Below are 13,840 nucleotides of genomic sequence, written 5' to 3' on the forward strand. Positions count from 1 at the left end.
CGTTGCATATGAAGCTGGTGCCAGGAGATGTTAGCTTAGCTTAGCACAAAGACTGGAAACAAAGGTTCACAGCTAGCCTGCCTCTGTCCAAAACTTAAAAATATGTTCCAGCACCTCTAAGTCTTACCAATTATCACATTGCATCTTTCTTTAAAAGCACGTTTGTCAAAATGTATCTCTGTTTGAGTCCAAATAAAAACCTCTTTGTGAACCTCCAGGTGAACCCGAAGGACCTGGACTCCAAGTACGCCTACATCCAGGTGACCCACGTCACGCCCCACCTGGACGACAAGGAGCTGGAGGACAGGAAGACCGACTTCGAGAAGAGCCACAACATCCGGCGCTTCGTGTTCGAGACGCCGTTCACCGTGTCGGGCAAGAAGCAGGGAGGGGTGGAGGAGCAGTGCAAGCGGCGGACCGTCCTCACCAGTAGGTCAAAAATGCCTTCTCGCCGCAGCAATGTCAGGAAGCAATGAGCAACAACGTCTTCCTGGTTGCCATCTGTTATTGTTCTCGTGTGTCTGTGTGTCAGATAAACAGAAAGGGCCAGGTGAGGTATATCACTGGAGCGTCCACTTAATCCCAAAGTTCAGGCGTTATCTTGCCTCGTTAATAAACATGCTGCCTGATGGTGAGTCAGTGGTTAATATCCCGGTTATGAATGTTACCGCGGAGACACAACTGGACACGCAAACAGTATGTGAGGTGTTCACATGCCCAAGTGTCACCTGTGTGTTGCTGCTGTTTTTGGACAGGACATTTAATATGTCTCCTCTCCGTCCCATTTCCCGTTCCCCATCCAGCCACCCACTGCTTCCCTTACGTGAAGAAGCGCGTAGCAGTCATGTACCAGCACCAGACCGACCTGAGCCCCATCGAGGTGGCCATAGACGAGATGAGCGTCAAGGTGGCCGAGCTGCGCCTGCTGTGCTCCGCCTCCGAGGTGGACATGATCCGCCTGCAGCTCAAACTGCAAGGCAGCATCAGTGTTCAGGTCCGACACCCGCCGGCTCGTGCTGCTGTAAATCGGTTTGACGATGGGTTGATGAATTGTGTCATTTGGGATCTTTGAACCCGGTTGTTTTTTTTCCAGGTCAATGCCGGTCCACTCGCTTACGCCAGGGCCTTCCTCGACGACAGCAGTGCCAAGAAATATCCCGACAACAAGGTCAAACAGCTGAAAGAGGTGTTCAGGTACTTACCAATGATAGAGTTATAGAGGAATATATTATATTTATAGAGGAGCCTTGCTGTGTTCAAGTTCAAGTGGAACGCACATTTGATTCAATTCACCAAAAATAATCTAGAAATACCATTATAAACAAAACATACAGCGCTTTGGGTAAGTTGCATCGTATGAACTGTATTGCATCACTAGCTGTTGGGTAAGTTGTCGTTAAATGCAGAGGAAGAGGACAAAGTGATGAAGTTTCCATCCATTTTCACAGAATTTCCCAAAAATCGGCAAAAGAAGATGATTTTTTAATTTCCATCCACTGCTGTTCTGTGAATATTTTGGAGATGGGCGCATCAAGGTAAACAGCTGGTGGCGCTGATTCTCCAGTTGGATGCCATTAAACCATTGTAGAAGAAGAGGACATGATGGAAACATCTATTCTGTTTGTTGTATTTAGTCACTTGAGGATGGTCACAGTCTCCTCACCACTACAAACAAATCTGATGTTGACCACTGAAATGCTGCCGCCTGTCTCCTCAGGCAGTTTGTGGACGCCTGCGGTCAGGCGCTGGGAGTGAACGAGCGGCTGATCAAAGAGGACCAGCAGGAGTACCACGACGAGATGAAGGCCAACTACCGGGACCTGGCCAGGGAGCTGTCGAACATCATGCACGAACAGGTAGGAACCCCCAAAGACCACGATCTGTGACACATATTTTATTGTAATGTGGAATGTAAACATAAAGACATCCACACATTGAATGTTGTGCCACTTAATTAATACATGTCGTTCCACTGCTGCAGTCTTCTGCTCTTCTAACTAACCATGTGTCCTGTCTCCTGCTGTCTTTGTGCTGGCCTGAGCAGATTGGATGGTAATGCTGCGTTTGCTACTGTCGTACTCTTTAGATGGGATAGTGAGGGACCGTATGAAGATTATTAGGATGGGGAATGGGGCTTATTTTTTTTGTTTTATACAAAAACATAGCCCATGCCGGCGTGTTAATACTATTTTTGGACTCCTCCTTTGACTCAGAAAACAAAATAAAAAAATGTAACGGTATCTCAAAGTCATATCTTTATGGCAAACATAACAAAATTGGTGAATATTCAGACCCTCTACATTTGAATAGAAATATACATTTCTGATGTCTGTCACACTGTCCATCATAATCAAACCAAGGACAGACTCATATTAGCAAATGTACCATTTTAATAATTCACAAATAAGGAGACGGGATTTTTAAAATACACTTTTATGACCCATAGTGCACACACACACCATCTTTTTTTATGTAACTATTTGATCTTTGTAAATGGAAGAATGAGAACCTCTACCTCTACTCCCCCCAACTACTTAAACTACCCTGTATTCAGCAAAAATAAATAAACCATAGCCCCGCCCCCTAAAACACTTTTCCTACAGTCCCTAAACTTTCATGCATGTGTGTGTTTCTGCTTTTAACAAGATGAAATCAGCACCTTTCCTGACCTTCCCTAATTCACCGTTTCTTTTTCCAGATAAACCCAGTGGACGACGGCACGAGGAGCGCTCTGTCCGACTCCATGGGCATCTTCAACGCCATCAGCGGCACGCCAACCAGTGCCAACCCACACGGCTCGACCACCGCACTCTGATCCAGATGTTTCACACCAGACTCTTGCCTTCTACACCACTAATGACTGAATAAACTACCTGTCACTCAAGAGGAGGGACACTCTCTACAACCTGAAGCCGTCATCCATCGGCGTTCTTTCCATCCTGCTATATGTCATGAGGCTCTCTCCCTGTTATCAGTTGGCCCATTGCTCTTGTTTCCTATGGAGACTAATTCTATCGACTTATTGCCAGTTTTGGGTCATTTTGTATAGTTTGTTCTATCCTACGTGAGACGGGGTAAAGCAGAGCAAGCGCGTATCCAATACTGTGACTGACAACATGATGCTATCTTAAATATCCCGGTGTCTCCACCCCGGGGATGTTAGAACAAACATGATTGCATTTGACCCAAGTCTACGATTGTCTCTCTTTTTAACTGTAGGCCTCCCCTTTATGTACAGTGTTTTGAATGGAAAGCCACTGCTGCAACCGTACATACATTCTTCAGCTGATGCACAGTATTTTTACATTTCCCCTTTTCTATTCTTTTCAATTGTGCCCCCTGTCACGCAGACGCACCAGAGTTTATTCTTACCTTGGGAATTTGAAAGAATCATTCGCTCTATTTTAGGCCAATGGACGTGTTTAGAAACTGTCTGAAGCCAAGTGAACCACAACGTTTTAACCTTTTTTTTTTTTTTTTTTTCTGTAAAAAAAACAAGTGTGTGCAATATTTTGTATTGTTACCATGGCTACCTGCTGCACAGAAAACCACTCTTGCCAAAGACACTAGAAAAAAGACTTCAAGGCAGGACGAGGGTGCGACTATTTGTAAACTCCCCCCTTTGTTTCTTTGTCCGTCATGTGGATGCCTTTCATTATCTGAGGTATGGTTTTAAAAAAAAAACTTTTTACTTAGTGACTGCTCATGTACATATGTTTAAGTCTTTAAATATATAAAAACAAAAAACTGTAATAATGCCTTCTTCCACGCCTTGCTTTTGTACTAAAATATCACCGCACGGTTCCTCGGTCCTTGAACGCATCCTCGACTTCTTCAGATGCAACTGGAAGCCGTCCCTTATCTGTGAAGCACAAGCCACAGAATCCCAACCGTCAGTAAAGTCTTGCTGGACGGCGTGAGACGTGTATTCGAGTCGAGTAGTAGATTTGCATGGGGCTCAATCCAGGTCTGTTTTACAAAGCAAGAGGGGATTTGACACGTCTGGGCTCTCGTCACACCAAAAGGTTTCACTCGCAGAGGTTTGTTAATTAATGTCAAATAGTTTGACACAGAGGTTACTGTTACCGACAGATGCTGGTCAGTGTTCGATGGAGTGAGCGGCGCACTCATTGGAGTGAAACGGGGGATGCTGACTCCTGTAAAATCCCTCTCTGTGCCACAAACACCCCCCGACTGGGTCATTGTTTCAGAGCCTCTGGCTGCTAAACGTCATGTGTCTGGCGTGAGTCCTCCTGCTAGTGTGTTTCACGGTGTGTGTTTGTGTCTGCCTGTATTTGGTGCCTTTGCATGTATTGTCATTAGAGTCCAGGCACAGAGCTAGGCATCAGTTTCTCAGTTTGGAAAAGCAGTATATGTATATTGCTTCCTTTATCAGCTGACCTGGAACATCCTCTTTATCTCTAAAGCAAAGACGAGTTTCCCTCAGTCATGAAGTAATTACTGACTTGACACACACACACACACTTGTGATTATGATAAGGAGAATGTGCTGGAAAGGTGGGAGTAATGGTGCGTTGCATGCTGGTAGGTGCTAGACGCCGTGTGTGTGGTTTACACTCCAGCATCAGTGGGCGTTGCAGGGGGGGGGGGGGTTTATGGGAGGTTACATAAGAAGCTGACCAGGCCCAGGTTTGGTCTTCGTGTCGTGGATCTGGATAGGGGTCACAAGTTTTTCTGCTGAAGGATTCAGTCGGAGACGGGACCAGAAGTCGACACACACACAGCAGCCATGGCAGGTGAGTCCCAGTCTGGATGGGAACCCTGAGACAGAGACGCTCAGGAACATTTATCTTCCTCCAGGTTTTAGAGGAATTTGTATTTGTACTATGCATCTTTATATCAGCAGCACTTTAACCTGTAATGCCTTTGAGCTTATACTTCAACCTTTTACATTATTTATCTTTCTTTTAATAATCTGTGTCGATAATGTGTGACTTCATTTGTGCAGACAGAGAAGAGGGGAAGGAGCCCAGGAAAAAAAGTGTAAGTACAACTGTTTTATTGCTTAATGCTCTGATACAGGACAAACCATCATGCATTCATTCATGGGTATTAAAAGTAAATCATCACAATCGTTCCCCCTGACAGGCTACTGTCTGTGGCTTCCCAATAAGCATCTTTTTCATTGTGGTCAATGAGTTCTGCGAGCGTTTCTCCTACTATGGCATGCGAGGTGAGCTGGATTGCTTCTGGATCTGATGCACTTTATATACTTTCCTTTCATACTTTTTTTTATTAATAATAATAATAATAATAATAATAATAAAGGATTGTGTTTGATTTTTCTTTGCCTTAACTGCACACAGTGGTGGAAACTAGATACTCAAGTTCTGCACATAAGTACAATTTTGTGGAATCGAAAATACAATTTTCCCTCCGAGTATAAAGTGTAAAGATTAAAATGGAAATACTGAAGTATAGTACATGTACCTTGTAAATAAGTATATATATATATATATGTGTATATAAATGTGTTTTTTTAACTTATAACGCCAATATACTTTTGCATGAGTATGATTTTTTAATGCAGGACTTCCTCCTGATGGAGTATTTTTACACTATTGTATTGGTATTTCAACTAAAGCTCTTAATAATACCTGATCCACCTTATCACTACTTTCTCCCATGACCCCCCCCCCCCCCCCCCCCGTGTGCAGCCGTGCTGGTGCTGTACTTCAAGTACTTCCTGCGGTGGGATGATGACTTCGCCACCACTATCTACCACACCTTTGTGGCTCTCTGCTACCTGACGCCCATCCTGGGAGCCATTGTGGCGGATTCGTGGCTCGGCAAGTTCAAGTGAGTTTCAGATCCTGCGAATCTTTTACCTGCAACCAAATTTAAAAAAAAAAAAGCATTGTGGACATAAACATAGAATGTGTTTAGCTTTAATTAAACACTGTTGTGGTAGATAGAGTAGTAGAGTCCAGGTTAAAGTATATCTCACAGAATCAGCTGTTAAATTTCATCCTTGGATTTTTGACCCTTCTATCTTATCTCTACCTGGACCTGTACACCTGCTTAACTCTCCTCCTCCCCCCCCCCCCCCCCCTCTGCACAGGACTATTGTTTACCTGTCCATCGTTTACACGCTGGGACAGGTTGTCTTGGCAGTAAGTGCTATCCATGACATCACAGATGCAAACAGGGACGGCATCCCCGACAACATGACCGTCCACGTGTGAGTTGAACACACACACACAGAAACCATGTGACAGGAACACGGCAGGCGTGTATTGACACTGTGTGCATGCTGTGCTTTGCCCTCAGAGCTCTGTCCATGGCGGGGCTGATGCTCATCGCCCTGGGTACCGGGGGCATCAAACCCTGCGTGGCGGCCTTCGGTGGGGACCAGTTTCAAGACCACCAGGTTGGATGTCACTCGAGCAAACACACAACGGATCTCATGATCATGAGATCCGCATTTTGTAATCATGAAAAAAGAGCTCCGACAATAACTATCATACGAGTAAATAGTTACCTGATGATGATTATGAGGTTGTTTTCTATTATTTATTACATAGTTTTCATAAAATAATGAGATATCTCTTAATTATGAGATATTTCCCTTGTAATTCTGAGATGGTATATGTCATTATTGTGAGATACAGAAGTCATAATAAGGAAATAAGGAGTTTTCTTCATGAATTCAATCTGTTTATAATCCCCAATCCCCTTATATGCAGGACCCAAGTATTATCTCTCTCTCTCTTTCTTGCACACACACCACACGGGCAATTAAAAGGACAACTCACTCAGCTATCAGTGGCTTTTTGTCAGCACTTCTTGTATCTCTGTTTGCATCTAGCTAGTTGTTTATTAACTAATAACCACATGTACATCTGTCTCTTTAACTTTATTACACTGTTCAAGGCCGGGGACAAAGATTACCCCATAATATCAATGACTCTGCTGGAATGGGATGTTGTATAATGCATAGTTATATTTAGTTATGTTCAATATAATCTTGTGCAAAATGGGCATCAGTGCTTTTTTTGGGTCCAGGACTTGTTTGACTTCCCTGTGTCCAACAGGAGAAGCAGAGAAGCACCTTCTTCTCCATCTTCTACCTGTCCATCAACGCTGGCAGTCTGCTGTCCACCGTCATCACCCCCATCCTCAGAGGTACCCTGTTGATCACAGAGCATGAAAGTGCACAAATGACTCTCCCGAGTTGAGTTCAAAATGCAAACGTGTGTCTGTGTGCGCTTCCAGCTCAGGAGTGTGGAATATACACCCAGCAGAAGTGCTACTCACTGGCCTTCGGAGTCCCCGCTGCTCTCATGGTGGTGGCTCTGAGTAAGAATTCCTTTTTCTTTTTGAATACCTCTACTGACTGCACTCCTTTGTTTAATATCTTATGTGGCTCAGTAGGAGCTTCCTGTCTTACGAATTAACCCCGATGGACCCCGATGATGTCACAGTGACGTCATCGGGGTTATGTCAGCTTGGTCTGGGAGACCAAATTTCTAACTGGAGGTGGACTTTGAAAAAAAAGTCTGATGAAACATGAAACTCAGCTGCATTATGGGAATTGTAGGATCCAGTGTTTTTAGATCTTGACAAATACTTGGCACTAAAAGTCAACATATGTCAGCCTCTACCTCAATTTGGTCTCTTGCAAGTCTCCAACTTGATGAAAGTACAATGTTAAATAGCTGGAGTTCCCCTTTAATTAATTATATGTTCATCTTTTTTATAGATGATAAATAAACCATTTGTGATGACAGCTTCTCGGTTGCCAAGTTGCAATTTTTTACTGACACTAATAAATTATTAATTAACTATTACTGAACTTGTTTATTATAAGCCTTTATTACCCTCTATAAAGTGTGTTTTATATGAAAGAAGCACCATGAATGTTTTTAGTGCATTATAAGATAAGTTAATGATGACCTCCTTTATTTGCTGATAATTTCCAGCCACAGCAAATGTTGTAATACATATTCGTGTGTGTCTGCAGTTGTGTTCATTGTCGGAAGTGGTATGTACATTAAGACCCCCCCCCAAGGCAACATCATGGTGAAAGTCTGCAGCTGCATCGGGGTAAGTGGCTCCTGAGAGATGAACATTTCGCGAGTCTTAAAGGTTTTTCAGTTTAGTTCCCAGAATGCATTCCAGCCAGCGAGGGCAGAGTTCACATTGAGATGCCCCCTCTGTTATCTGTAGTTCGCTATCAAGAACCGCTTCAGGCATCGCGCTGCTGAATTCCCAAAGAGAACCCACTGGATGGACTGGTCCGAGGAGAAATACGATGTAAGTGCTGCATGCCTACACATAAACAAAAAACGGCACAGTCAGCGATGTAAAAAATCCTAATCCGTGTCTTTGATTGGCTCCAGAAACTCCTGATAGCCCAGGTGAAGATGGTGCTGAAGGTGCTGTTCCTCTACATCCCTCTGCCCATGTTCTGGGCTCTCTTTGACCAGCAGGTGACTACCAATCGTCTCCAAATTTCATTAGAAACACACACAGATAATGCACATAAGTGTACTGGTAGAACCCAAAGACTAAAGGAGAGCTGGGTCTCCTCCACAGGGCTCCAGATGGACCCTCCAGGCGACCACCATGGACGGCAACTTTGTGAGTGTTTTATTCGCAGCGTTTTTTGCCGCGTCACACCTTGTGAGCGCCAAAACACAGAGAAGTTAGACGAGGTTCTGACTGGCTCCCTCTATTTCTTTCTTCAACAGGGATTTCTCATAATCCAGCCCGATCAGATGCAGGTAAGACACTTATGTCGATCTCACTTTGCTCACGGTGTCGTGTTGTTTCCACATGCTGTTGACGTGAACCAATAGAATAGGCTTTAAAGGAGTGACCCGCCTTCTTGCCACCAGACCGTCAACCCCATCTTGATCCTGGTTTTGGTGCCGATCGTGGAGAGTGCGATCTACCCGCTGATTGCAAAGTGCAAAATAAACTTCACGTGAGTTCATTTTTTTGTTTTGTTCCTGTGTGATGGAAAATAAGCCATTACTTAGTCTAGGTTAACTTTGTATTAAAATTTGACAGACTTACTTTAAACTCTTTTCTTCGGCACAAACTAAGTCTGACTTAGTGATTGTTTTCATCAAAACACCAAAGTGTCAAGCTGCCAGCAACACAAAATGCAAGATAAATGACACATGTGGCCGTAAAAATGTACAAATCTGTAGTGATAATCACTCGAAATCTCAACTAACTCAAGGTTATGAATATGCAAATACAGTCTATTTGCACGTAGAGTTTGTCTCTGAGCATTCAAATAATTCAAATATATTCAAAATATTTTTATGGTCTACATACATAAATGAGATACTGTGTGAAATCTCTACGTGGTATATTTATAATTTTACAATATGCTATAAAGCATTTATAAGCAGTATATAAATGTTTATAACACACTATAATGGAGTTGTAAGCAGATGAGTGTTTAATAATGTACTTGTAAACAATTATAACTTAGAATTTCAATTAATTATTTAATGATGTACAGTATGATTATAGTGTATTGTAAAACGTTAACTATGAATATAAATCAATAATTTAATACAATTAAATAGGATTCAAAACTGGTAACAAGTGAGCTTCAAAATGTCTCTTGACCTGTGATTGAATATGGTGTGTGTTGTGTGTGTGTGTGTGTGTGTGTGTGTGTGTGTGTGTGTGTGTGTGTGTGTGTGTGTGTGTGTGTGTGTGTGTGTGTGTGTGTGTGTTCTGCAGCCCCTTGAGGAGGATGACTGTGGGGATGTTGTTCGCTGCCCTCGCGTTCATCGCTGCTGCCCTGGTCCAGATACAGATCGACGTGAGTGTTTTGCACAACAACAACAAACAAACGTCGGGCAACACACACACATACACACACATACATCTCCTTATGAGGCACAATTCCCACACAATTCCATTTCTCTTGTAGGAAACCCTGCCCAAGTTCCCATCGAGCACCGTAGGCCAAGTGAAGTTCATCAACATGAATAACAAATTGGTGGCCGTCACAACTGGGACCGACACGTTCACCTTGGGGGCTTTCGCGGTATTCCACCCAACATAAGACACAGACACCAAACATCTGAAGTCTCCACACACTAAAGGTTGATATCGACTTATCTTTTGCTCCTACAGGCCAATGAGGAGTACCTGACCTTCGACAAAACATTTCTATTGAATGTGGAGGGTGTTGTCGATCACAAAATCACTTTAGTGAACGGCAGTCGGACCACCATGGTCATCGTTCCCGGCATGACCGTTCCCATACCGGTGAGTCCAATTGAAGTTACAGTTGTTGTTTTTCTGCTACAGTTAGGGATGTGATCCGAGAGTTTGGAATCCCTTACTGAATCTTTTGAGGTCATTTCTTTGGTGGACATCTCTAATTTGGCTTCAGTACTTCATCATTCAGCAAATATCAACTTAATAAATGGCGTAGACGAAAAAAACGTTCTGACTTTAAGGTGACCGACATCAGATAAATATCTAAGCGAGGGACTTTTAGTTACCTTATATAGAACTTAACTTCAAGGACAAATGTGTGGAGGCTCTAAAGTGTCTTTCTGTCTCCAGTTCACCGACATCACAGCAAAGCCGGAGCAGGGCGCTAATGCTATCAGGTAAGTCTCAAATTGTTCTAAACTAATAGGAATTACTTTGTTTACTCTAGAAGGTTTGATTACCTTTCTGTTTTGTCTTCTTGTGATCCTCCGAATAATCATTTTGACTAAGACATGAAGCGCTCATGATCATGAATATTATCCAAAAATCTTTAGATCAGTGGTTCTCCAACCAAATATTCTTTTATTTCTCTCTATAAAAGAGATTTTGAGAATACAATAACTAAACTGAGCAAGGTGTGTCTTATTGATTTCAAACCTTGTTTTAAAATCTTCCTTAAAGACTGTCTCACCTCCCGCGTTCTGAATCCTCCTTCCCCAGATTTTTCAACGGTTTTGGCTCAGTTTTGAACGTAACGGTTGGTAGCCTGAACTTTGGGGACATCGTCACCAACAACATGTCCGACTACGTCGCACTACAGCAGGGATCGTAAGACTCATTATGTTTACGTCACTAACGGTCGTACCAGAGAGAGGTCTTTGCTCTGACTGGTGTTTTTCTTGTCACGTCAGCGCTGAGTTCAAGATCCGGAGCTCGACTCAAGAGTGCGTCTACAGTCAGGATCTGGGCTTCGGCAGCTCTTACACCTTGATCATCCCGCCGACGTTCGCATTTGGAGCTAATGTAAACCGGGAATACATTCTGAGTCACAGCACAGTTTGAATGTAACTGTTTTTTTTGCGTTGAGGTAACACAACTTGTCTTGTAGTGCGAGCAGAGCATCCGACCCGTGGTGGACATCAGGCCGAACATCATCCACATGGCCTGGCAGATTCCGCAGTACTTCCTCATCACCGTAGGGGAGGTGGTCTTCTCCGTCACTGGCCTGGAGTTCTCCTACTCACAGGTAAGAGGGGCTGCTCTCCTCTGGATGATAAAGCCTGACCTCATTTGACACAAACTAGAAATATAGAATATGTCTTTTCATAATTGGCTCTGGTTCCTTTTCCCTTGTGCTCTCCAGGCGCCCAGCAACATGAAGTCTGTGCTGCAGGCCGGTTGGCTCTTAACCGTTGCGGTTGGCAACATCGTTGTGCTCATTGTCGCCGAGGCTGCGACGCTCCCAGACCAGGTGGGTGGACTGCATATGTAGCCATGTTCCCCGTCTCAGTTTAGCAAGTTTATCACAATTGAGAAAGTGGATCCAGAGAATTTTTGGCATCAAAACACGACATAAGAGTCTACAGCTATGCTAGCGGCTCTATGAGGCAGTACTGAGGAACATTAGTGCTTTGAGCTAAATGCTAACAGGCTCAAAATGAGAGTATGCTAACCGTGTTCACTGTCTTAGTTTAGCTAACATCCATTAGAAGACAGATATTGTCCTCAGTGACCATTTGATACAACATATTAACACAGGTTACGTTGGCTAAACCTAAGATGAATCTCCTAGAGGGAGGAGTATTTCCCAAAACGAGCTATTCCTTCAGTCTAGCTCCAAATCAACGCTGTGTTCGTTTCCGTCCCACTAGTGGGCCGAGTACATCCTCTTCGCCTCTCTGCTGCTGGTGGTGTGCTTCATCTTTGCCGTCATGGCCTACTTCTACACCTACATCGACCCGGCCAAGATAGAGGCCCAGTTCGCCCACAAGGACCCCGAAGAGGAGGAGAAGAGGAAGAGCGTGGAGATGACCAGGAAGGACTCGGTGGAGCACAGCAAGGAGGACAGGAGGAGTTCCGACTCCAGCGCCAACGAGGAGGAAACCAAACAGACCAGGATCTGAGGCGACCCCTTCTCCGCGGCTTTACGAGCGCTGCCGGACACGTTGGTAGAACACAAACCGGGCTTAGATGGTTAAGCTCTTGGTGGACAGTGTTAGTGAAGGATAATTCAGACTATTTTTGTAATATTTTGTCCCTGTCGTATGTATATATATGTATGATGTTGTTGTGTTCCAGGGTAAAATAGGAACAGAAATAGCTTAATCATATTTAAACTCATTTGGTTTTGGTCTGGGAGAATACTGCCCTGTGATAACAGCTGCTCACCAGCTGTTCAATAGAGATGCCGGCACGGTGTTGATGTTAATAAAGTTGCACACACAGGTTTCTTCTGCTATGGCTTTATGTTAAATAAAAAAATGTTTCCTGAGTACAAAATATTTTACTACACATCTAGTTATAAAACGTTCCTATAATAGAAGACAAGCAGATGTTGACATTTCGGAATATGGATCCAGAGCAGCTCTATGAGGCACAGTGGTGCTTTGAGCTAAATGCTAACTACAGATTTCTTTTTTGGTTTCTTTTGCATTTTGAAAGTTGAACTTTCATTATTTGTGCCAGGCATAAGAAAACAATTGATCGGGGAGATTTTCTTTGTCTTCGCATTTTGAATAGAAAAAGTCTAAATCTGGAGAATAAAGTCGAAATATCATTTTGAGAATCAAGTTTAAAGCTTGGAGCTAAATGCTAACACGCTCAGTATTAACATGCTAATGTCTGGCAGTATGTTAACCATTTTCATTGCATCCATTGTTTTGCATTTCGAAAATAAAGACAAACTTTCAGAAAAGTTGTTTATTTTGTCTTTTGATAATAAAGTCTAAGTGTTGAACTTTTGAGAATAAATTCAACTACTAGTGTTAGCGCATTTACTGAATATTTGACTTTATTCTCAATATTATCACACACACACACACTACTTATATTCATAACTTCTTCCCCATTAGGCCTTGCCTTAACACTCTCGTACTGATGATGTAACTCCCATAATGCACCTCTACACACATTGCACGACACAGAAGTTCTCAGTTAGCATTAGATCTTTATTTCTCATGTCACTTTGAAAGCTTACAAGGAGCTTACATTTAACTTGGGAATCCTCAAATGACACAAGCAAAGATTATATACACAGTACTATAAACTGTCAGCTATGATAAAGGAGACCAAATGTACACATTTTGTAGTTATTTCCGTAGCATATGTTTTTCTGTAAGGTATAGATATTTTTTTTTTGCCGGAGGCAGGCGCCCATATCCATAAAGCATTCCACATTTCCATCTTTGCAGTTATAAAAATATCAGGTATTTCTTAATTTCTTTCGATCCCTGTGTTGACAAGTGCGTCTTGATGCAACTCCTCAACATTATTGCTGCATTAGCACAGTAGTAAATTCTGGAACTCTTAAGTAAACATATATAGTAAAACATGGCTATTAGCAACTTTTATCGTTTAGTTTTTTTTCTTCTTACAGGCTTCTTTAAATACTCGACACACTTTCAAAGTG

At 42.9% G+C, this 13,840-nt stretch overlaps 2 protein-coding genes across 2 annotated transcripts in view; both read left to right on the forward strand.

The window, feature by feature from the left end:
- Nucleotides 1-3,548, forward strand: part of dock9b (dedicator of cytokinesis 9b) — a 44,425-nt gene extending 40,877 nt beyond the window's left edge. The window contains 6 exon segments of the mRNA XM_079185712.1: nt 219-429; nt 804-994; nt 1,094-1,194; nt 1,718-1,856; nt 2,699-2,787; nt 2,789-3,548. Coding sequence (XP_079041838.1) covers nt 219-429; nt 804-994; nt 1,094-1,194; nt 1,718-1,856; nt 2,699-2,787; nt 2,789-2,864 — 807 coding nt within the window. The 3' untranslated portion in view covers nt 2,865-3,548.
- A 1,111-nt stretch (nt 3,549-4,659) lies between these two features.
- On the forward strand, nt 4,660-13,115 carry slc15a1b (solute carrier family 15 member 1b). Its single transcript, XM_079185416.1, has 23 exons — nt 4,660-4,757; nt 4,970-5,004; nt 5,110-5,194; nt 5,679-5,820; nt 6,083-6,202; nt 6,292-6,391; nt 7,056-7,146; nt 7,237-7,320; nt 7,985-8,067; nt 8,191-8,277; nt 8,364-8,453; nt 8,560-8,604; nt 8,715-8,747; nt 8,862-8,950; nt 9,727-9,808; nt 9,920-10,036; nt 10,126-10,260; nt 10,564-10,610; nt 10,933-11,040; nt 11,124-11,235; nt 11,321-11,458; nt 11,576-11,683; nt 12,084-13,115. Exons 1-23 carry the CDS (start codon nt 4,751-4,753, stop codon nt 12,333-12,335), a joined length of 2,190 nt encoding a protein of 729 aa, XP_079041542.1. The 5' UTR covers nt 4,660-4,750; the 3' UTR covers nt 12,336-13,115.
- Nucleotides 13,116-13,840: the final 725 nt, after the last annotated feature.

This window comes from Pholis gunnellus (assembly GCF_910591455.1).
Source record: "Pholis gunnellus genome assembly, chromosome: 24".
Classification (NCBI taxonomy): Eukaryota; Metazoa; Chordata; class Actinopteri; order Perciformes; family Pholidae; genus Pholis; species Pholis gunnellus.

What these genes read in the sequence shown, in the direction of transcription:
- slc15a1b (XM_079185416.1), top strand. An exon ending in GGTCCGAGGAGAAATACGAT is followed by an intron (nt 8,278 to 8,363) that starts GTAAGTGCTGCA and finishes GATTGGCTCCAG; the next exon opens with AAACTCCTGATAGCCCAGGT. An exon ending in CAGGGCGCTAATGCTATCAG is followed by an intron (nt 10,611 to 10,932) that starts GTAAGTCTCAAA and finishes CTCCTTCCCCAG; the next exon opens with ATTTTTCAACGGTTTTGGCT.